This window comes from Alligator mississippiensis, chromosome 2, assembly GCF_030867095.1.
Source record: "Alligator mississippiensis isolate rAllMis1 chromosome 2, rAllMis1, whole genome shotgun sequence".
In the NCBI taxonomy this organism is placed as follows: Eukaryota; Metazoa; Chordata; order Crocodylia; family Alligatoridae; genus Alligator; species Alligator mississippiensis.
This window is the reverse complement of record NC_081825.1, coordinates 291,749,241-291,773,161: the sequence shown is the minus strand read 5'-3', so window position 1 is coordinate 291,773,161 and position 23,921 is coordinate 291,749,241. Positions and strand designations below refer to the sequence as shown.

The window sequence follows — 23,921 nt, the reverse complement described above, 5'->3', positions numbered from 1 at the left end:
TTTTTGTTTTGGGGTGGGGGAGGTTGATTTATTTTTTAACCCATGTAAGTTATTTTGGGCAGGCATGTGATACTTTTTTTCTTTTCTTTTTAACAAACAAAAGTTAAATCAATTTAACCTGCTACTATGCATGTTCAGCTGGCATTTATTTGTTGCTGTGTTTAATGGGATGAAATCTTGAATGATTTGTAAACTCCGAATCACAGAAATGTTGACAGCGAATCTGGTTCTGCCCCTTGCAGCCTTTGGTTACCTCAAAGAAAACGTATTAAAAGAATTCAAAAATATATTTGGTCGTATTCTCGATAAACATGGTCTTTGTCACCTTTTCCCTTCCCTACAATAGGTTAACACTGAAGTCTTACAGAGCTCTCCTTATTATGCGATGAATACAAAAGCAGAGAAGATTAACAATGGTCTTCAAGGTGTTGAAAAATTGTTGCAGCAGAAGAGTGAAAACATTGCAAAAGCCAAGGAAAGTCAGAAGGTAACATCGCCAAATTCCCTTGTTCCTGTTGGAAGAGCTTGGCCATATTTAGAAAGTGTCAGGGGACCTTTCCCTTCTCTATGCTCATAAAAGGAGACACCTAATAAATACTTAGAAAATCATTCTCAATGTACAGTACAAGATTTTTTCTTTTCTTTTCATTGAGGGGCATGACTCACATGAGGTGGTTACAAAATGTTTTCATCTACTCCAATTAGTTCATGAACTTTTTCAAATTGAAAACTGAGATGTCCCACACAGGGGGGAAGAAATGCCCTTATTGCCATGGCTAGGCCTGACTTTATCCTACTATTTTGTTTACTATATTCTTACACAGAAAATCTGGGATATGCTCGATCTTTGGCATTACAAACTGAATGAACTGGATGCAGAAGTTCAGGATATAGTTGAGCAGGACCCATGTCATGCACAGGAATGGATGGATACCCTAATGATTCCTGTACAGCGCTATCAACAGGTCTCGCAACGGGCTGAGCGCAGAACTGCAGATTTGAACAAGGTAGAGGCAAACCTAGAAGTGCCTGGACTTCAAGAAGAATCATATATATTAAAAGGAGACTGCTAGATACATTTTAGAAGTGCTAAAGTGACAAGGAGGAACTTTAAATTTAATTGAAATGTCAGTGGGAATTGGGCTTCTACATGCCTAAATCACTTACAAGGATGAAAATTAATTCCTTTGATTTAAATCAACTTTGTTCATTTCATAGCAGTGTTACTTTCCTACATTTCATAAAAACAGATTAAATTTGCTTTTAACCTTACCCTTTAGCAGGGTGAGGCTTGGGGGGCGGAGGCTATAGCCACCTCAAAATTTGCCTTAGCCCCCACCTCCCAGTGCTGCCATTGCTGCTTGCCTGCCCATCCCACACAGCTGAGCCTACCCCTCTCCTGCCCGCAGCCTGCAGAGGTGCAGCGCTCCTGGCCTGGCCCAGCCCAACCCTCTTCCCCCTTGGAAAGAGGCTGGCCCTTGCCCTTTAGATATGCCACTACTCATATTATGACCAGAAATTCATTCAGTTACTTGAATCAATCTCTATTGATGTCAATCCATTTGAGCCTAGTGAATGTGGAAAGACCTGAGAACCTGACAATCATTGAATTGCTGTATTCTCATAACCTCTGATGAAATAATATTGTTCCCATTTTAAAAATAAAGAACTGAGGCATAAGGTAAAGTAAGTACTTGCCCATTGTTACACAGAAGGTCCGTGTCTCAGTTGAGGTTTGAACTCAAGTTTCCTATCTTAGTCCAGTGTTCTAAACTTGACTACTTAAAAAAAAAATTAGATCTTAATAATTAATATTTCAAGCCTTTAGTGTATAAGATATATTAACTGTTACAAAATAGACATTTAAATGGGTTTTTTTTTAATTTTATAGGCCACTAGTAAGATGGAGGAGTATGAAGAACTCTTGAAAAGCTTGCAAGTTTGGATAGAAAATACCAATTGTTTGCTAACAGCTGAGTCTAGAAAGGACTCTGCAAAAGCCTTGAGTAAACATGCCGATGCCCTGCAAGTAAGTGTCTATACACATTTTCTACATGGGGAGCCCCAATTATAAACATTTAACCTGCTGTATGTAGCTGTTGCCCACTTGTAGACATAGATCTTGCACCCATAAATTTTTCAGGTAGAAATAAGGAAGTCCACTGAAAAATCTGAATGCGAGTAAAAATGTCATTATTATGAAAAATGTCAGCAGCCATATCGCAATGTGGGAGATGTTTTAGCAGTGGATGTATAGGTCTTGCAAAAGTGATATACATGACAGTTATTTTTTGGAACATTGCTTTATCCCAGGGGTTTTCAACCTATTTTAGTAAGTGTACCCCCCGGCAGCCAAATGTGGAGCGGGGGGGGTGCGGCCAGACCCGGAGCCAGGGGAGGAGGGGGGTGGTGCAGAGCCAGATGTGGAGCAGCGCCAGTATGGGGTGGTGAGTGGTGATGGCACCTGCTGCATGCAAGCTTCCCCCCCATGTCTGGCCAGTTGGACAGTGCCTATGTGGCCCACAGAGGAGCGCCACTGCCCTTGCCCTGCCCTAGCCCTGCTCTTGGGAGGCGGTGGCACGGTGTCCCCACCCACCCACATGTACCCCCTAGGGCCTTCCCAAGTATCCCTGGGGCCACACCCCCCCCCAGTTGACAACCCCTGCTTTATACTATATCAAGTGCTAGAGCTTATGCAGGCAGTGTTCCTGCAGTTTTTGGTTTCGACGTTCTGGTTCTTGTGCATTTTATGAAGTATTTTGAATGAACCACAACTGATAAGTCAGTTTATTTCTGTACCTGAATGTTGATTTTGATAAGTAATATTAACAGTTCTGTGTTCATAATATTACCAGGGAAAATTTGATGTCATAGGCTGAATGCTATAACAACTGACTTCTGCGTATGAAGTTTGAGTTTTTGGGATTAGAACTCATTAATTTAACTTAAAGGAGTGTTTGCAGGTGCAGATATAATTTTTTTTAAATGTAAAAATTCCTCAAAATTCCTTCCCTGTACCAGGCAAGGTTCTTTGGGTAGATGTGATATCTTTTATTAGACCAGCTGAGTAGTTGGAAAAAACATTCTTTGCAAGCTTTCAAGTACAGTCACCCTTCATCAGGCACAGGGAGTCTCTGCTGGTCTGAGACTCCAAGGAATGAGAGAAGTTAAAAGTGTGACAGGATGTCCGTGAGAATGTAAATAGGTAGAAATTTGGAAAACCAAAGGTAGCGCAGGGAAGGAGGGGAAGTCAAAGGTGAGTAAGCGAGACTATGGTAAAGAGGCTGTCTGAGAAAAAAAAATAGCTGGACATTAGGAAGACGAATGGCAAAAAGGTAGGGGAGGGGAGAAAGGGGAAAGGGGAAGGGAATGGAAGAACCTTGTCTGCCTGTGTCCTTAGATCAACGTGGCTACAACCAAATTCCTTGTACCGGATATTTTACTAGAAAAGAAGCTGAAAATGAGTTGTTGTTATATGCTGAATGGCCAAGTCTACCATAGAGACTGCAAATGCAACATTATCCATGTTAACCTAAGGATTAGTTGATTGTATTTAAATAAATTCTTTCCAGTATGGAACATTTTGGGACGGGAAGGCTAATGAATTTGGGATTGCAACAGAGTTTTGTTGGAGCTGATCTCTGTTCATCCATTTAATTCATGGATTGCCTTCTACACACTCCTAAATCTTCCAGTTTTGCACAAAGATATTGATTATAATCTCATGCTTCAAGATGTCAGTTAGTTACCCACAGGGGTCAGGAAGGAAATTTCTCCATGCTACAAAATTGTCCTGGTGTATTCTCAAGGGTTGGTTTGCTTTGTTTGTTTCTAGCTTTCCACATCAGAGATTATACTAGTTTTCTGGATCAGCACTGATCTAGACAAGCCTTTTTCGTAGGTGCCTGGCTGATGCGTCAGATGAAAGAATTTTCTGTTATGGCAGATTGGCTGAGACCTTAGAGATGTGTAGTTTTCCTCTGCTGAATGGGCTATAAATTATCCGCTGTAATTTTTAAGGCATATTTCTCCAAATCACTTCCCTTCCTGGCCAGGATTTGGGACATTGCTGGCATACTCTTCTTCTTGGTTCTGCCTGGGATGGCCCAGGGGGCTTAAAATACACTAGTGTAACCCAAAATATTGGCTCAACATAGTAATAGGAAATGTAATGATCTGTGAGACATAGGAGATCAGACAGTCCCTTCTAACCTTAAGCTTTGTGAAATGAAGTTTATTCCAGTGATTCAGGCAATCTAAACATTTCCAATACTGAATATCTTTATTCTGGTTTTTTTTCTAGATGGCTTTAGAGGATTCAGAGCAGAAGCAAAACCTTCTGCATAGCATTTACTCAGAACTAGGTGAATTATCGTTGATCTTTGAAACGGACAACATGGTGCAACAGCTGAATGAAGTCAATGGCCAAGTCACAAATTTACAGCAAAAGATACTGAAAATCCTTCCTCGGATCCAGCAGATGGCAGATGTAAGTTTGCGTGGTTTCCAAAGCATCTTTTGTTGGCATTTCAGTAGATGAGTCAAATAGAGGTAGTAAATGCATCATTTCAAAGACAAAATAAAATCAGACTAGCGTAACATTTAATTAAGCTGTAACATTTAACAGTAATGGTGAAATAATTTGGAGACATATATTTTTATCTGTATTAAGAGGAAAGACACAGTCCTCGCTTAGTCAAAGGTCTTTTTGCTGAGGGGAAATTTAGCAGCAGAAATATATCGTTATATTTATACCAGGATATATCATCGTGTTACTGCTCTTATTCTGGAGTGACAGTACCTGCCTGGGTGCTTATGACACATTTCATCGTGTATACATGTGCACCGGCCCCAAAGAGTTTTACCGTTGCTGGCAGTGGGTAAGATTCAAACATACTTTGATTCCCTGCCAAGGATCAAACCTGATTGTTTCCAGACCAAATGACTATTAATACCCAATTCCCCCTCTAATTTATGACAAGGAGCATCTGAAAGACATTTTGTCAGGGGTGTCAGACACATTGCTCGCAGGCTGGCTCTGGCCCATGGAGCTGCTCCAGCTGGCTCACTGGACTACTGGTGGGCATGGCGATCTGCAGCAGGAGAGCAAGTGAGGGCTGACACCACTCCTATAGCTACTTCACCTGTCGCCATTGCCGTAGCCCTATCTCCATGGCCTCCCACCCCGCTGTGTGCCCTGTGTGGGAGCCACAGCTGGAACTGCTGCTGCAACCTGGGGCACACAGCAGCAGTAGCTCTGGCTCTGGCCCAAGGCATACATTGGAGGCCAGAGTCAGGATCGTGTGCCTCCAGTTCAGATCTGGAACTGCTGCCATGTTCTCTGGGTGAGATCTGGATCTACCCCTGCTGCTGCTGCAACAACCACCACCACTTGCTCATGATCTGGGCTGGATCTGGCCTGCAAGGAGCCCTGTAGTCCCAGGGCACAAAGTGAGTTGGACACCCCTGGTTTATACCAAGCAACTTTGATTTCCACCCCCCACTAACACAGATTGTACACGTGGCAGCACTCATTCTCTGCTGTTTTGAAATTTTTGTAGCAAGGTTCAGTTAAGGACACTTTCTGATATAATTCTGATGAAAGCATTTTGTAAGAACACAGACCGTTTGATCTATTTTGTAGGGCTGTTTGAAGATATGTTATTAATATAAAATATTTAAATGAAATTCATATGTTGTTTGTGCATGTGCATTGTGGTTCTAGCTTGCTTGATAAGAAAATTTGTATTGTGGCTGAAATTGAGTACAGTGTGTTGAGATCTTGGATAAAATCTTCAGTTTTGTTAAGATAGCATTATTAAGAATAACCATCATTAGAAATCATATAACAGTAGCATATCATTCCAGTCCAGAAATATTTTGATTGTCCCAAAAATCTAGGAGGTGGACATTATTGAATCTGATGTAAAAGCGATGGAGAAGGATATTGCCAAAATTAAAACAATCCTGTCATCAGAAGATCTTTTAGATTTTTCTCCCAAGGATCATCTTAAACATGGACAGGTGGGTATAAATCTTATTAAACCTGACCCTCATTTACACTGATTGTGAAACATGCTAATGTATTCAGGTAAGAAGAAGTTTTATAAGAGCAGACCATAAATTATCAGTTCTACCCTCTATGCCTAGGCAAAATAAATCAAAATAGTAAGAAACTGTTGCTTTTTTCTGTGTTTACAAGCCACAGTTTCAGCAGATCTACCTTCAGAATTTACTGACATGGTTTCAGAGGCAGGGTGAAAATTTGGTTGGTTGTGTGTGTGCAGCTCTTTGTTAAAGGACACTTATTGTAGATGCAATAGTATGTGTTGAACTAAGAAATACTACAAAATATTTTCTTTGAAAACATATCCCCCATTTCTCAATGTGGAGAAAGCCCTAATAAGGTTCCACATTCCTAAATAAAGTTGTGAGAAACAGAAATGTCAGGCTGCCTTTGCCTAAATTAACCATTAAACCTTCTATGAACTTTGTACTGGGAAATACAGTCTAAATCTATCCTGATTGTATAATCAACAAGATATAGTAATTTCATCATAAGCCTTGGCTCTGAAAAATAGCCAGGGGTGTCATTTATGGATGCCTTTTGCCTTATCACACAGTCTTATCATATATTTTCTTTTAAGCATTAGAAGATAAAACGCTCTGAATATGAAGTTCTTAATCCTGTCGTTGAGAGTTTATGTAAAAGAACTTTTCAGCAGGGTTGCTGTAATATAATTTTAAAATGATCGTTCCTGTTTCATAGCACATTCATCATCCATCCTATATTTTAGGTTATTCTTGATCACATTGGGCCCATGCAGAAAAGCATCACTCAGATACAGTCCTGTAAAGCAGCTCTTAAGTCACCAGGAGCAAAAATGCAACCTCTCTTGGTCTTCCAACGAGCAAACCAACTTTCGAAAGAACTGAAAACATTAGAGAAACTTACCATGGAACAAAATGAGCTGCTAGAGGTAAAATCCTTTTGATATCAGATTCGTTTGTTAAAAACTCTCTCATACATAACTGCTTGTAATATTATAGTAACTTTTTGGTGACTAGATTGTCAAGACAGGAATATAATATACCTGCCACATCTTTTTATCTTTGTTTAGCTGGGTAATTTAACAGAGGAACAAAGCACACTAACTGTCTTGAAATTAATTTCATATTAGAATTTAGCTAAGCCAGATGATAGCTTATTTTCCTGTATGATTAATGCCTCATGGCACCTTGTGGCACTTCATGGTATTAAATAAAAGCATTACATTATATTAAGAGACAAGTGGCCTAAGCTCCCTATAGTCTATAAATCACTGGGGGGCCAGTCTTTTTGGCAGGTGTGACACAAATTAGCCCACCGCTCTCCCATATGATACTCTGATCCCCTTCTCCTGCCTGATCTGTTGACCTGCTTTCTACTCCCTGCCTTTTCTGCCACTGTGCCACTTGTCCCCCTTCCCAGTCTGTAGCATGCCACACAGAGGCTGCCTGTGCCACAGGTTGGCCTCCCTTGCTATAAATTCATACATTGAAAGGCCAGAAGGGACTTTGGAAGATCATCGGGTCCAGCCTCCTGCACCAAGCAGGAAAGACAACTGGGGGTAAATGCTCAATCTCTGTGAAACTGAGGCCCTTAAAGATTCAACAGGACATGGACAGTCTGTTTCTTTGTTGTTAGCACTTGGTAGTAAGGTAATTAGTTGATTGTGTTAAAATATGAACAAGGCAAAGTCAGTTTTTAAAGGGGGCATTTCAGATCTTTTCATACTCGTAAGGCACATAATTGGGCATTTTTTCTCCCCTGTGACTTATCCAGTCTCAGATTGATAAACAGTGCATTTCTTGACCTGACATTAGAAACTACACCTGAGCTTCTGCTGTTGATAAGCTATTTGTCTTCCTGAATGAGCCCAGCAACAGAAGCTCAGAGCCAAGTCATCTAAAATGGCCCCTCCATTTCTCAGCAGGATGTTACCAATTAAAAGTGTATTTCTAAATGCACATTTAGTGCGTTCTCTAATCAAGGGAGCACATACGAACTTCAGAGGCTCTTGCAAAGCAGTTTGCAGTTCAAGGAAACATCTGTTGCAATTAGTACATGAAGGTTGCCATTTTTGCCCTAGACATGTTGGCCAGAAAAGAAAGACCTAGGAAGCTGTGGGTCCACTGTTAACTAGCCAGGGTGAAATCTTAACAGAAGATGCAACAGCCAGTGGTGACACATAGGGGGTGCATGTGCACCCCCTGAGAGCATGTGTGCACCCCCTGATGGTCACGCTCACCGCTTAGGCGAGCGTGGGGGGGCTGGTGAGTATGCTGGTGCTTCCCCTGCAAGCACTGGCTAATTGCTGCACTCCCAGAAGCGGCTGCAACAAGCACAGCAATTGGCCATTGCGGGATCGCCTTAGGGGGACCCCTCCCCCCAGACCACAGGATCGTCCATGGGGGAATGGGGGACCCCCCCCCACTCCGGTCGGCAGGACTTGTCACGGGGGGAGGGGGGGGCATGGGCCCCCCCTGACTAAGGCGGCACCAGTCGCCCATGGCAACAGCTACTTTGTCTCAGTCTTCAAAATAAAAAGTGCAGTCGGACACCTACCTAACAAAGATTATTTGGATAAGGAAGGAGGCTAGCTGAGGCATGAGAACAAAAGAAACAGCAGAGGTTTTGGTGGGTCTGAATGAATTCAAGTCAGCAGGGCCTGATGAATTTTATCCCAGGGTACCAAAGAAATTGACACAGATCTCCAAGCCCTTGGCAATGATCTTCATGAAGTCATGGAGGACAGACCAGGGACCAACAGGCTAGAAAAGGGCCAACATAGTGCCCCTCTTTAAAAAAAAAAAAAAAAGCAAAAAGGAGGACACGGGGAACTAGACCAGTTAGCCTCACCTCAGTACCTAGAAGAGGAGCTTACTGGAGCATATCCTAAGGAAGTCCATTTGTAACTGTCTGGAGGAGGGAAGACAGACCACAAGCCCTCAGCATGGATTTAAAAAGAGCAAATCATGTCAAACAAACTTGATCTCTTTCTTTGACAAATGCACTAGGGTGGATGGGGGAATGCTGTGGATATAGTGCTTCTGGAGTTCAGCAAGGCTTTTGACAAGGTTGCATGTGGGCTAGAAGTGTGGGCTAGCCAAAACTGCTATATAGTGTAGAGACAGCTGGTTCAATAGCTGCAAGTAAGAAGTAATTATAAATGGCTCTATGACAGAATGACAGGACACTTTTGAGCAGAGTCCTGGGCCCTGTGCTGTTCAAAACGTTTATTAATATTTTGGATGCTGAAATTGAGAGTTTCTTGAGCACGTTTACAGGTTACATGAACCTGGAAAGGATTATGACCATGTCATGTTGGAGGACAGAAGCGCAATTTAGAAGGATCTTGACAGACTGGAAGTGTGGACAGGAACTAACAGGATGAAGTTTAATGCTGACAAATGCAAAGTGCTATCCCTCAGGAAGAATAATAAAAAATGCAAATAAAAAAATGGGGGACACCTGGCTGAATGGCAGCACTATGGAGAAGGATCTAGAAATCTTGGTAGATCACAGACTCAGTATGAGTCTACAGTGTGACAGCTGTATAAAGGGCACGTGTAGTTTGAGATGCATCAATAGAAGCATTAGATGCAAGACACAGGTGGTGATGGTGCGTCTTTACTCAGCACTGGTTAGGCCTCATCTACAGTAGTGGGTGCAGTTTTGAGCTCTACATTTTAAAAAGGACATGGAGAAGATAGAGAGTTTCCAGAGGCAGGCAATGAAAATGATAAAGGGCTTGGAAAACAAGTCAAAAGAAGAGAGGAAATAGGTATGTTCAGCTTTTGGAGAAAAGGCCTTCAGAGCGGGCATGATAGCAGCCTTCACGTACCTGAAGGGTTGCCATAAAGAAGGGGGAAAACACCTTTTCTCTCTTGCTGCAGCGATTAGGACACAGACTAATAGCTTGAAGTTGCAGTAAAGTAGGTTTAGACTGGATGTCAGGAAAAACTTCTTCACTGTGAAACAGACTGCCTAGGGAAGTTGTGAACTCTATCATTGGAAGAGTTGAAGAAGAGGTTGTACAGGCATTTGTCAGGGATGATCTAGGAGTAACTGTGCTATGTTCTATTATGGGTGTTTCCCACGTGTTTGGACTTTGCTGTTTGCTATATAGGGCAGAGAGAGATTTTTCCCCCTGCTGTTGCTACATGTAGCAGGGTTTTGTTTTTAAGCCTTCCTTAGAAGTATTGGGAATCGACTGCAGGCAAGTCTGGGGATTTTGACTGGGGTGTGCCAAAGCTTCTGCTGGGATTTTAAACCTAGAGGTTTCTGGCTAGAGGCTTTTGCCCCTTTGCTCAGGGTCAGACTGATCACCATATTTGGGATCAGGAGGGAATTTCCCCCATGGTCAAATTAATGCAAACTCGCAGGAGGAGGTAAGGGGGGTGCTTTCCTCTGTAGCAGAGGGGCATGGCCATCTTCCTGGGTTGGCTGACATAGTCTCTCTGCTGTACCTGTGCTAGGCTAGGTTATTATGTCTTGTGATTGTGTCAGGTTTGAATGTAATTTTGATACGAGGTTAGACCAGTGATCACCAACGTGGGGATCCCAATCTACCTCTTGGTAGATCCTGGGCTGGGGAGACAGCTGGGCGTGCGTGGACGTGCAGACCCACTGCCTCCAGCCCCAGCCGGTCAATCTGTAGGGGAGGGAAGGGACAGGGGCCACATCGAGGCCCCTGCAGTGAGCGGCTGACCGTGCAGCCAAGCCAGGAGCAGGGGAAGGTAAGTGGGGCCCCAGCCTGGGTAGGTAGTGGGAGGATTGGAGCCCAGGGGGCTCCCTTCCCATCTCTGCGGGGTTGGAGGCAACAGAGGCTGCTGCCACTGTGCCTTGAGTCCTGCTGCAGCTGGCCATGTATGGGTGCTGCTCAGCTCGGCAGCAGGGACTCATGTTGGGGTGGCCCCAGCCCAGATGGGTCTGGGAAGATCTGGCCATCTAGGGGCACATGGGGGGGCTCCTGCCACAGGGCACAGCCTGGTGGAGGCCCTGCGGGCCCGTGCCCCCTGACCTGTGATCTAGAGGTCCCTTCCAGCACTACTTCTCTGTGATTGTGTGCTCAGATACCTAAGGTTATGAACTCTGAAGATCATGAGCTAGTGTGGACTGTGTCACAGGGTATACATATTTTATAGCAGGGTAGGCTCAGAGACTATTAGGTACAGCAGCATCCTGCAGTCGTCTTTGTTGGAGCCAACACCTTGTGGTTAAGATGCATGTCTAGCTGTCAGGTCTTGGGGTTCTTTTTCTTTTTTTGCCTCAGGTTTCCTGTGTAACCTTGTGAGGTCCTATATCTACAAAGTGGATACGATAGATCATTTCTTGGCCTTTTAGCTATGATGTAACATTCTCTATTAAAGTTTTATATTTACTTCACAGGCAGGTTATGAAGCTAAAGTCACTGGTAGTTTCAAAACATATTTGAGATCCTCAGAAACAAAATATTTTGTAAGTTCAAAGTATCATTATGTGGTTCTTACAAGTAAAGAGAATAACCATAATTTTCCTGCTCTGAAATGCATTTGACTTGCTGGAGCGCTAATAATTTTTACACTTGGCATCTGCCTTTACTGCCTAGGTATCTAACTAATTTTAAGTGAGATTTCTTCATGAGAAAACAGCTTGGAAAAATTGAATTTCTTGGCAACTAGGGTACCAAACTGTGTGTCAAAGACTTGCCAGTGCTGCTGCGTAGGTTGAACACAAGTGTAGTCCAATACTAGTTGTGGGCTAGCTAAGACCTTACAAGGGAGAAGCATAGTAAAGCATTATTATTAGTTCTGATTTAGAAAGTTGTGTTGTAGCAAAAACCAATGTGAAAAAAATCTGCTCTTACTTTTGAAAGTTTAGTGTGTTAACATGCTTATGCATTATTCCATATCTAAATATAAATTTATTGAGGACTGAACTAAATGTGATATTGTATAACAACAATATTAATAGTATTATCCACTATAACAGTATATTAAAATAAAATAGAAGCTCCATACATACCAACAGCCATATATAGACAATATTTTGGGAAAGATGCTATGAAGGGCATGGCTGGGTCTCCAGACTTTGTAGGGAGGAGAAGCATAGTTTTAATACATTTTAAATGATATTGTGCTAATATTGTAACCTTGGGTTACCTTTTTGAAAGACTTCTCTAATAAAAACAAGAGCCCTTAAAATTAATTGTTCTTGAACTAACTCAGTATAGATGTGTATATTGCTGGCTTAAACTGGAGAAAAGGCTGGGTAGGGTGGCACTTTTAAACTAAAATTATTGTATTTATATCCATTTGCACCTGTGTGGATTCAGCTATAGGAGTCCATTCTGTGTGGGTCCTAATACACCCCAAAACATTTTCTTTCTAGCTTCTTTCACCCCTTTCTGTCCCTGAAAGCTGACCATTCACATAATCAAAACCTCCTATCACGTGTGGACTTGTACAGGGCTAACAGGATAAATCACAAAATAGAAACCTTATATTGTAAACTCCTTAGGACAAAGATTGGCTTTTTCTTGCTTAGTATCCAGCAGTGGGGATTTGGTTTGTGACTAAGGCTTATAGGTACTATCACAAAACAAGCAATTAAAATGAAATGTGAAATGACACATTGAGAACCCTAGCTTTCAGTAGGAAATTTGGCTCCATGATACCACGTGCATTGCACTGGACTTCCAGAAGTCTCTGGTGGCTGAGGTTAAAGAAAGACCTTTGGACATCCATTAGCACATGGGGGATGGTAGATATGTTGGAGGAGTCATTGTGGTCCTTTGAGAACTACTGGGCTTGCTAAGATTGAGACAGGTGTGGCTGGAAGAGTCTGAAAAAGATTGTGAATATTAGCCACCACCCAGCCGTCCAGGTAACTTGTGCCAGCATATACATGAACAGATAACCTAACAGCAGTAGAGGTGCTTAGCACTTCATCTTAAAAGGCCATCTGGTTTTCCTAGCACAAGTGAATGTGAGTAGAAAGACTACTGTTATCTTTATTACCAATTTTCTCCGCTACTTGTTTAATTTTTTGTTGTGTTAGACTCACTGTCCCAAAAGTCATAACTTCCTCCCAGATTCTCCCTTAAAGATATCAAAATAGCTTACACCTTCTCTTGCAATCTGTAAGGGACATATAGTAATGCCTCACTTATTTGCATTCCAAACAGGGAAAGCCATTACATGTGATGGAAGTTTTAATGAGCAAATGAATGAGCAAACATTGCTGTATTGAAATCTAGGAATTGTATATGACATAATAGTCATGCTGTTTGACAGATATAGTTTGTGCACTAGTAAACATTCTGTGGGTTGGATGCTCTAGCAAAATACAATCTTTTGTAGAAGTTATGGTCTCCTGGTAACATGAGAAATTGCTTATTTTATACGTAAAACATCAGCTAAATGACTGGGTAAGTGGCAATTTTGGTGTGAGTAATGAAGTCTTTAGATCCATGAGGTTTGTCTGTGTAGTGGGTTGTCATTTTACACAGTACAGTCTTTTATTTCCCTGAGCAAACTTACCCCATAGGGCACAGCATAACCCATAAAACAGGCACATACATAAACAATAAACAGTTATCTTAAACTTTACGGTCTTTTCCCAAACTCTGAGACAGTGTTGTTAGAGGCTGCAGCACTGAGCCACCTTGCAGTCTTCCTGCTCTCTCCCTCCAGCTCCCTTCTCTGAGAGCCTTTTACTTCCTCTGAGCCAGCCAGTTATCCTCTTCAGCTGACTTAGTCCTCCTAGGCAGGCCAAATGACTTCCTCACTGCCTGCAACTAAGCTGCAGCCCCTAAGGCATGCAGCCTGTTACAATCTGTTATTGGTAAAACGGATAAATTGTATTTTTCATTTGATGCTTGTAGTTTTTTTTTCAATTGTACTTCAAGTTTTCCTGCAAGTCTGCAAAGTTCCTTCTCACATGAGTTGAAATGAGTGAGAGTAAGGTCAGGTTGTCAGATACTGTAGTGGGAGTTTACACCTTTCCCGGGAACTCTCCTCCTGGTTCATCTTCACTTTGTGCAGAACCACCTTGCAATAAAAACCTAAATCGATCCAGTAGAAAGTAAGTAGTTTTTCTAACTGGATATAATAAAAATAACATAAAGTCAAACATTATCCGGTTTCTTTTTATCTAATTTTTTTCCCATACAGCTGTACTGGTGAATATGATTAAATGTGTCCAACTTTACAAAGGAAGCTATTGGCCAAATGCATAGATTTACTCTGCAGTGAGCATTTGCAATTCTAGACAAAGCTAATTTGCTTCCACTTGCTGCTGTGACACAGTATTTTTATGAGCAAATTCATATAGAATTGAAGACAGTAAAGTAGAATTAGCTGGTAGCCTGGGTACAGTTTCTTAGCATAAGCATAGGTACAGATGTATGAATGAGGTTGCTCTACTTTTCCCTAGTTTGAGTTCATTACATTGCTGACTTGTGTGTTTCTCTATTCTATTAATCTGTCTAAAATGACTAAGGTGAATTATCTTTTTATAGTCAGTTATAAGAGAGACAGATGAATGTGAACAAGGAATTGAAAAGTTGAAGCAATTCTTAAAGAACCACTTGGGTGAACTAGCACATGAAAATCCACTGTCTTCTTACAATGCTGCTTGTCCAGAGGTAAGTTAATCTTTTCGTTTTCTAACTTGTGTGACCTGGCCTGGCTTTTATAATACTATCACTACTGTATGATAACGTGAAGAAAATGGCAACACCTTTTTTCCCCCTCTCTAAATCATTTCTATACATGTTGTGGTTAAACAAAGGACACAGGGAGGTTTTTAATGCAGGGAATATGACTGCATATATAAGATGCTGCATACTGACCAGCATTAACTTTACTGTAAAATGGAGGTGTACATTCAGTGCATCTCAAAACGCCCACTCTCTCAGCTGTGATGAGCTAATACCAGGTATGTTCAGTATCTGGGTGTCAGACATGCAAAGACAATTCAGAGGGCTGTAGGAAGGCACGGAAGTGAGTCAGTAGGCAATAATCCTTTTGTCAGTCATTATCCAATGCCCTGCTTCGGTGTTGGGGGCAGTGTGTGCTGCTATAGGTTCTGCCTTTGAGATGAAGCACAAGGCAAAGATCTGATCACTTTTGCTCATTAAGGCTGTTGTGGTGGTAGTTTTGGCTAGGAGTAGGAAGTTAGCCTCGGTGCCATGGCTATTTTCCATCTTTGATAAACATGTATTTTACTTATGTAAGTTATGCCCTGCTCTTCAGTTGGATTCTGTAGTCTCCTTTTCCTGTCCTGAATTGTGCTACGTTTTCATTATTTGTTAGACAGGTGCTGCTTTCCTCCCCACAAGTGGCAATTTTTTTTTTAAGGGGGGACATCACGGCAATATTTAAATACAAAAAAATAACCGAGCAAAAGTCAGGAAATGTGTGTCTTACAGTATATCCATTACTATTTATAAAGCACCTCTGAAATGCTCGGCCTATTGCACACACTACTAGCACACTCCTATTTTAAGTATATATAATAAATCTGATTACAAGTTAGTTGTTGAATGGGTGAGTTAATGCTAGTACTGTGAATCATTTCCTGACTCTTTGTTTTTAAAATCATAATTGTGGTGGTGTGCCAAACTGGGTTTTGAGTTTAACTTTCTTTTTTTTAAGAGAGAAAAAACTGCTTTGGCACATTAGTATTTCAAGGATTCAAATAGCTTTTCAATGTCACATCTCGGTGAGGGTTAGGGTTGGGGGAGCTTCCGTTTCAGAGGCCTGGAGGGAGGTTTGTGTTTATAACTTGGATGTTGCTTCTGGTTGGCTTCTGACCATTTTCTGGCAAGCAGATGAGCAGCATGTGAGTTATACTGCTAAGTTCCCATTTCCAAAGGCAAAAGATCGAAATATCTGTCATCTTAACTGAAGCTAGAAAGTGCAAATGGAGCCATTATTTCATACCGATTTATTTTTCTCCTGATGGTGAGACACAGCTGGAGGATTTTGCTGCACACGATTCATTGTGTAAGGAAATAGCATAACTGTTGTAATAGATCCCCAGCCCCTGTCCAGCAGAACCCAGAGTGACTTAGGAGAGGCTGAGCTTGACTAGCTTGCTATAAAGATAGCAGATGCTCACCGGAGGCATTCCCCGCAAGGACGCTGCCTAAGTTAAAAAAGCCTGCATGTGTTTCTGCACCAGTACAGTGTCCTTGTGCTGTTAACAGAAGCAGTGGCTCAGGCAGGCCCCTGCTCTGGTTTGTTGTCTGTGTCCTCTAACTTGGGTTAGCCGCTTACATTGTCTTATTAACAGCCCTGAATGATTTCCCAGCTGTTGGGAAGCACTGATGCCACTGCTCCAGGTACCTCAAGCACAGCCTCAGGGCATGCTGTTGTGCCAGCACTGCTCTACATACAGACCTTGAACCGGATAGCCTGTTGCTTTGCCCCTTTTTGAGTACAACAGAGGTGAGCTTGGTGCTGCCATTTGCATTGTCAACAAGGGAGAAGAAAAATCCCTGCTCTGGTTGTGTTACTGACCTAGAGACCGGGAGGTCAAGCAGCTGCGGGATCTAAGTCAGTTATGCTTTTTCCGTTCCCACTGAAACACAGGACAGGAACAGGTGCCGAAAAGAGGGAGCATGGAGTGGAGAACTACTGGAATGTGCCCTGAGAAGAAGAGTAGAGCACCTCTGTTGCCCCCTGGTTTCTCCATGGCTGCCTGAGCCTGCGATCCCATCCATCCAGAATACTACCCCTTTCCTCTCTTTGCTTTCATGAGACTATCAGGCTCGTAACACCACACATGGGAGTTGCAGAGCAGCGCTGCTATACCTTAATATAGCCTGAAAGATAAAAGTCCCTACCTAGGTATAATCTTATTTTGAAGCATCTTCAGGGAGAAAGAAATGAGCTGTTTTATCCCTCTCATCCAGGATCTCTGAGTGTCTTCTCTTCTTGCTACTAAGAGAAGGTCTGCTTTGTAGTTGGCCCCTATACAGGCTTGTAGCAAGCAGCCTTGGCTGACCCGTGTAGCCGAGTAATGCAATCTAGCTGCATTCCCTCACCCTCCCGAGAGGATTCTGTGGCTGGACCAGACTAGTGAGAATTCAGATCAGCACTGATTATCAAGCCTGTGTGTTCCCTGATGAGCTATAGCTGGGCAGGTAAAAAGTTGGCAGTCCCTGTGTCCAGACTCTATTGTCTGTTTGTGTTTTACCTGGGCATCTCTGGCAAGTGACAATGGGGAATTGTCCGAACGCCATAAAAAAGGACGAAGAGACAGTAGCTCCTCTCCCAGTAAGACGCAGCTGTTACTCGGATATAAAGTATTGTCACATAATTAATAATGAAAGTGTAAATTACAAGGATTGTTGCTCTTCAGGGAGAATTGGAAGCCATAAAAGAACAGATCATCGAACTGTGCCAGAGGAAAGAAGACATCCTTGTGGGAATGAAGAGTTCAATGCTCAAGCTACACCAGTGCTTACAGCAAGAACATCCTGAATCAGAGGGTGAACTTCCACAGCCTCTATCCCCAGAGGAAAGTGATTCTGTTGGGAGAGATGCCCCTGAGCAGCAGGTAAGTGGAAGGCCACACGACCCCTTCAAATGGTCCTGATGAGGCATGATTAGTTGCGCGATGGGGAGGCCTTTCAGGATATTTTTCAGTGTATGGAAAAATGATGTGAGGTTGCTTGAAATAATCAAAAGCAAAATGTGGGCTCTATAATTTGCACCGCAAGTGCTTGTTCTAGGGTTTTCAGTAAATTGTTTGTATGGAGCAGAATGAGGTTTACTTCAATTGTAGGCATAGATTTACAAACTGACAAAGTAGGTAAAAAGCCCTGTTTGTCAAAAGTACTCAGACCCTGCAGCTTTCAATTACTTTAATTGGAGCTGCAGGGGCTCAGCATTTCTAAAAATTAGGCCCCAGGCCGCGATTTTGTTGGGTGTGAAAGGGGCAGAAAGAAAAGCTGTTTTTGTTGCCAGGAGTAATTGGATTGTGTCTCTGTGCCTGCCTTGTAGCTGAAAAAGAGAGGATCGGTGTCTCTTCTTCCTTCTTTAGTTGAAGAAACAGAAGATAGTTTGTCCCACAGCGAAGTAAGTAGAATGGAGAGTTGGGAAGTACGATCTTTTTCAGAGGAAGTTATGAAAAATGTACGTGCAAATGTGAAACCCTTTAGAATCCCTTAGAGCCTCCTTCATTGTGCATTTTTGGAAATGCTGTCATAGTAAAAGCCACTAGACTGAAATAAAATATTGCTACTTCCAGTTGTATGCTGGACCAGAGACTGCTTTTTTTTATGCTGGCTGCTACCTTATTCTGCAAATCATTCTACTGCTATTGGTAATACTGCTTGCAGCAGAAAGGTCTACTTAATGAGCGTGTGATGGCAGAGCCTGACACTAACCTACCAGTGCCAGTGCATTTGACATTCTGCAGAACAGTGAGATATCCTCTTTCCTAAAGTTTTCAGTAGAAACAAGAGAAACCTAAACATAACGCATGAGTTCAACTAAGCAGGGTTTGACAAGATTATTGGTGATGCAAACCAAGTAGGGAAGGATTTCTGAGAGCAAATGGCTTTAGCAAAAGGATTTCGAGGGATAGTTGGCCACTGATGGGCATGACTTAGGTAAATCTCACAAACTTGAAGCATAACATGAATGGTAGGTGTGGAGCAGAGTTGGAGGCGGTTAGAATTGCAAGGATGTTTGGCATGTGAGGGTGAGTAGGAGGAAATGGTTGCAAAAGCCTGACCTTAGCCCTACACTGGAGATGGATTATTTATGCTAATTCTCCTTGATCCAACACCATCGTAAATAATGAAGTAGTAACCCCTGCCGAAACACACAGGCAGCACTAATCATTACATCCTGCCATTGTATGAGTACATTAACTCCCCACCTAAAATACTAGGGGTTTGTCCGCCGTGTATCTCCAGCACATCCTGGCAGGGATGCTCTGCAGCGTTCCCTTCCCTCCAGCCCCCTCACATGCTCCAGCCTGGGAAATGTGCTAGTGGAAGGTGCTCCAGGGATATCCTCTCCTCTCCCATGGTGGGTCTCAAGACCTCAGTCTCCTGCATGCTTGAGAGCAGCCAGTGGAGTCATTCCCATAGCAGCTTCTCTGACACATTTTTCCCATATGGAGTATACAAGCAGGAAAGAGAAAGCACTGCATGCTTGGGCTTCCCTGCAGGGACATGCTGGGCATGCAGTATAGATGTACCCTCCAATGCCACTTTGCTCCCCTTGGAAAGAATGCTGTGAGGTCTGAGAGCTTTGGGAAGAGGCGGCAACGTCATAGCAGAATATTGCTGTGAAAATGAATATTGTAGGGAAAAAATGAAATTGGGAAATTTGCAAAGACGTATTATAGCATCTTACCTCTGTATTGTTACCCACACACGACATGTTACACATGCATAGGAAAACATGGCCCTGCCTGTGGATCTTATTAGTTAGGGTTCCAGTCCTAGAAACCCTTAGGCATGTGTTCAGCATGATGCACATGAATACTCTTATTCTAATCGGTCAGGTGAGGCTCAGCTGCCTGCCAGATGCAGTTTGGCAGCTCAGAAAACTTGAGCCAAGAGTTTCTGGGTTGTCGGCCAGAAGTGGAAGTCTTTTTTGCAGGGTAGCCCAGGTCTAGAGATCCTGAAAGTCTGAGCTTTCCGGGAGGCCACCAACTGGGCTGCCAGAGGGTGGGAACTGCAACTCTGGAAACTATTTTCTGAAGAAAATCAAACATTTTTCTGGCAAAGCTGTTACTCCTTAATAGAAAATTTGGATGCTGGAGAACATTAATTTTCTACTAGGAAGTCCTTTTTGACAGGAAATGCCCAATAAACTCTACTTTTCATGTAAAAATGAAATATATGCAGAAATGTTTGTGGGGTTTCTTGCCTACCTACCCTCTAACACAAGAGGTTGTATCCTGCTTGATAGCAACCAAATGGTGTAACCATATAGCAGGTCTCTCTGTACCTTATGCAGAATGAACTGATGGTCCAGTTACGTTTTCAGGGATGTCTATTTTTCAGAAATCCTTGGAGTGAAAACTCTGCTCCCTACCTTAGCATTCAGGTGGTGGTAGGGGGCTGGGCTGGGCTGGGGTGGCATGGGCACCAAGGCAAACAGTTGACAGCTGAGAGACTATAAGTTCAAGGCCACAGCAGAAGCACTCACAGTGCGGCCCTGTCAGATTCCAACAAATTTGCAAATTTTGCTAAATACCTTGGCACAAGGACACACAAAAAAAGAAAAGGTGGTGGTAAGTATGTAGGTTAGACACTACCTGGCTACTGTGCTTTCCCAGGCACCATGCAAAAATTGGCTTTTTTGTGGCCCATCTTGGCAGAGAGACCAAGAATTGCAAAGCTGCAAACTATAGCACCCTTTTGCCTTGGCAGTCACACGGGCAAGATAACGTGGGAGGGCCTGAATGTGCATGTTCGTGGGGGCAGGGAGTGTCTGTTCCCAGCGCAGACAAGCCAAGGCCTTTGCTGCTTCTGACTTTTTCTTCATACAGAACCAAGAGAGACAAAGAAATATCAATTTTATGTGGCCTTTAGGGAAAATAGGCAAAGAAAGAGATGCAAGCACAGCAGAGATAAGAGTGCCTAATGGTTTTAGTGACCACATGCTCCTTCAAAGAGTGCCACATGTGCCACAGCTAATTCTTGACTGTTGTTTTTTTCAAAGCAAAACACAGTAGCAGAGACAGCTGAACCCTGCTGGCCTCCAGGACCGAGAGATGAGACACCCAAGGAAAACAGTGCGGCTTCCTGCTCCTCTGGCACCTTGTCAGATGACGTTGCACAGGTAATGTTTATCTTTGCATGGGGAATTTGTCACCTGTACAGGCCTGCACTGGACCCGGGCATTTCTTAAATGATCATGAGCAGAACTTAAGGAGGGCATAGGCATTGCATTGTTCTTTGTCCAGGGGGGAGTTTTATCCTTCACAACTCTTTACAGGTGTCCCTTGCTTGTGTCAAAAATGCAAGGCTGAAAAATGCAGATTTAGATGAATAGCAAATTCATTTGTTATCCCTGGAACAGGCACAAAATACAACTGTGGGGCATATCACATGGGGAAAATGTGTCCTGGAGTAGAACAGGGCAGCACCTCCTCCATATCTGCTCATTTACACTGTTGGGAGTTTTTCAGATCTGTGTCTCAATGAAGTTGTGATAGCTACAGCGTATCTGTCTCTATATATCGGGGGTACAGATTGTAGCCATAGTGGTGAATAGACAAAAGGAATCGGAACTCTTGGCAGAGGTGATACATTTTGTTAGACCAACTAAATATTTGCAAAATAAAGTTCTTTATTTGCAAGCTTTTGGGCGCACACACCTAAATATCTAGTTGGTCTAATAAAAAGTGTCACCTCTGCCAAGAGTTTCGATTCCTTTTGTCTCTGTATATCTTTGTTTCAAACATGCATTTATTGTTGGCTAAGAATAATGTGTGGATTGACTGCTGCCTTTGGAGGCTTCTAAAGTACAAGAAGGCAATCAAAACCTTTCCACCACTGCTTTTCCTTTTTTCAGGATGCGAATGAGCTAATACAATCATGTGATCAACATGACAAGGAAACACCTTTTCAAGTTTCCCAGAAAGCTGAAAACAGTGAAGAGTCTACTCCAGACCTTAGCAATCAGCCAGTGGTGAGTATGTAGGTCTGAAACAGCTTGCATGCAGGGATCCTCCTGGTAGACTGCAAAAAACACATCTTTGAGCTTTTGGAAAGGGTTCGTATTTGTGCTTTGCACAGCCCTGAAGGGGAAGAAAGGAACTTTTCAGTGGTTGCCTGGCTCATTCCTGTCTTCAATAATTATGCTGATGTCAGTGGGATTTTGTTGTGGAGTCTTGCCAGGCATATTTTGTGGTTTTAAATCTACATAAATATATTTTATTCCTAGCAAATGCAGCTAATGAGGCAGCAGATGCGAGTAAGTTTAAGGAAATATATGTGCCACTGTACATGCAAGCCTGGATGAAAACAGTAGTCTAGGTCAGCCTTGCTCACTCTGCAGCTGAAGGAGAAATGGATTAGGTTTCCATTCCTGTACGTCTCTCCTCTGCATCCACTAGTGAATATTTACTATACTAAAATAAAACCCAGTTATTCCCTTTCAGGATACTTTTATATTGATGATGTTGGTATGATTATGATACTTCTGTGGGCAAGACCTCTATCTGTCCATTTCCTCTGCCACCCTGCTTTTGGAACATTTTTCCTTTTTATTATGCATCACTTAAAGTATGAACTGCAAGTGTTTGTAGGAGCAGAGGTGCTGCCTCAGTCTAAGGAGAAGGTCAGTCCTAGAAAGGAAATCATCAGCAATATTTTTCAGGGCTTCTATTGAGTGGGCACGTGGTGTCCTGCCACTTCTGGTATCCAGCCAATCTAATTCTCCCTGTCTCCCTCTTGCGCCATCAGTATCTGTGATCATTTGGAGTCGATCACACACACATTCAGAAGAGCAGCTTTTCCCCCAGCTGCCAGCAGAGGCAGCACTATAGGATCAAAAGCTAGTGCTACTGCTAAAGGCCATTACTGCTCCTGTATCAAGTATTCCACTGCAAGGACTTCCTTCCTTGAGTTGTTCTGCATAGTCCTCTTACCTGTAATGGGATTCCACTCCAGTTTTTGCCCACTGCTGTATTATACATAGTGATTTTAACTGATGTCTTTCAAGATCATACATTTCCTAGGCAGAGATAGAAGGAAATTCATGTTTGTAAATGTTAAAGCATTTTGCTTCCCCTCGAGAAATATTTGTAGTCAGGTCAGAAAGATGAGGACTTTGATCAGTGGAATACTTGTTCTACTCAATGACTAATCAAGTTCAGTAGGCAGTAGATCAGCCTGCATTTTATTCTGGGGGGCAAATAATTAGTGCTTCATCAAGCTCCCCAGGGGACACTGGAGCTGCTGTAGAAAAATATTCAGCTCCGCTTGAATTCAGGTCAGACTAAAGGAAATAAAACTCTTCTGATGTGTGCTGCTTGCTAGGGTTCACAATAACACATGTATGCTGTATCATTCAGTCCACCTCAAACAATGTACATTTGTATTAAGGGTGCAACGGTATAGAGTAATGATAATAGAAATTGTGGTGAGATTTACGTTATATATGTTCTCAGCTTACGGCTTGTTTAAACACATGAGAGGCATATCTATGTGAGACATTTACGGTGGAGCTGACCGATTAGCACTGCAATAAAACCTCAGCATCTACACATGCAGTGCTGTTAGGCCGGAGTAAGCTAATTAAATCTGCCGCAGGATAGTACTGCCAGACACAAGTACTGTCCTATGGTGGAGTTTTTTACTCCACTGCAATGCACATGTAGACACTGATAAGGCTGGCTGGGGTACAACAGTGCTTCAGTGTGGGGGCTGCATGCTGGCTAGCCCTGCACTGGAGCACCCTTGTGCCTCAGCCAGGCCCTCTGCAGCACATTGTGCTGGGCAGGAGCAGCCCCAGGCTGGCAGGCTGACCCCTGGAGCTCCCTGCCAGTCGGGGCTTCTCCACCTTGGCTCAGCGTGCTGTGGTCCTGGGTGCACATGAAAATGGAGCACCCAGGAGCAATAAATTCTGGCACAGACTGCACTAGAGTTTATTCAGTCACCTTATTAACACATGTAGGTGTGCCCAAGTTGTACCACTTCAACTATATAGCTCTAGTGAAAGCAGTACCATCTTCCCCACCATACTTCCAAGTGAAGTTATAACTATCTAAAAGTACATAACTTATTTTTTTAGAGAAAGTGGAATAAATTGTTTGGCTAAAACTGTGTCTGTCTTGGCAGTTGTACTTAGTATAACATTTTAATAAGAGATGCATGCATCTGGCCCACATAATTATACTGCTACAAAAACTGTGG

General features: G+C 42.7%; 1 protein-coding gene across 6 annotated transcripts in view; it reads left to right on the top strand.

The window, feature by feature from the left end:
• The window catches only part of SYNE2 (spectrin repeat containing nuclear envelope protein 2), a 287,230-nt gene that overhangs the window by 154,458 nt on the left and 108,851 nt on the right, over positions 1–23,921 (top strand). For 5 of the 6 annotated variants that reach the window (XM_059723316.1, XM_059723319.1, XM_059723320.1 and 2 more), the window contains 11 exons: positions 347–487; positions 825–1,007; positions 1,892–2,029; positions 4,304–4,489; positions 5,902–6,024; positions 6,798–6,980; positions 14,547–14,672; positions 17,396–17,593; positions 18,040–18,114; positions 20,722–20,841; positions 21,577–21,693. In XM_059723316.1, coding sequence (XP_059579299.1) covers positions 347–487; positions 825–1,007; positions 1,892–2,029; positions 4,304–4,489; positions 5,902–6,024; positions 6,798–6,980; positions 14,547–14,672; positions 17,396–17,593; positions 18,040–18,114; positions 20,722–20,841; positions 21,577–21,693 — 1,590 coding nt within the window. The remainder of the gene's footprint in view (positions 1–346; positions 488–824; positions 1,008–1,891; positions 2,030–4,303; positions 4,490–5,901; positions 6,025–6,797; positions 6,981–14,546; positions 14,673–17,395; positions 17,594–18,039; positions 18,115–20,721; positions 20,842–21,576; positions 21,694–23,921) is intronic. The other variant, XM_059723318.1, reaches the window with a different exon arrangement.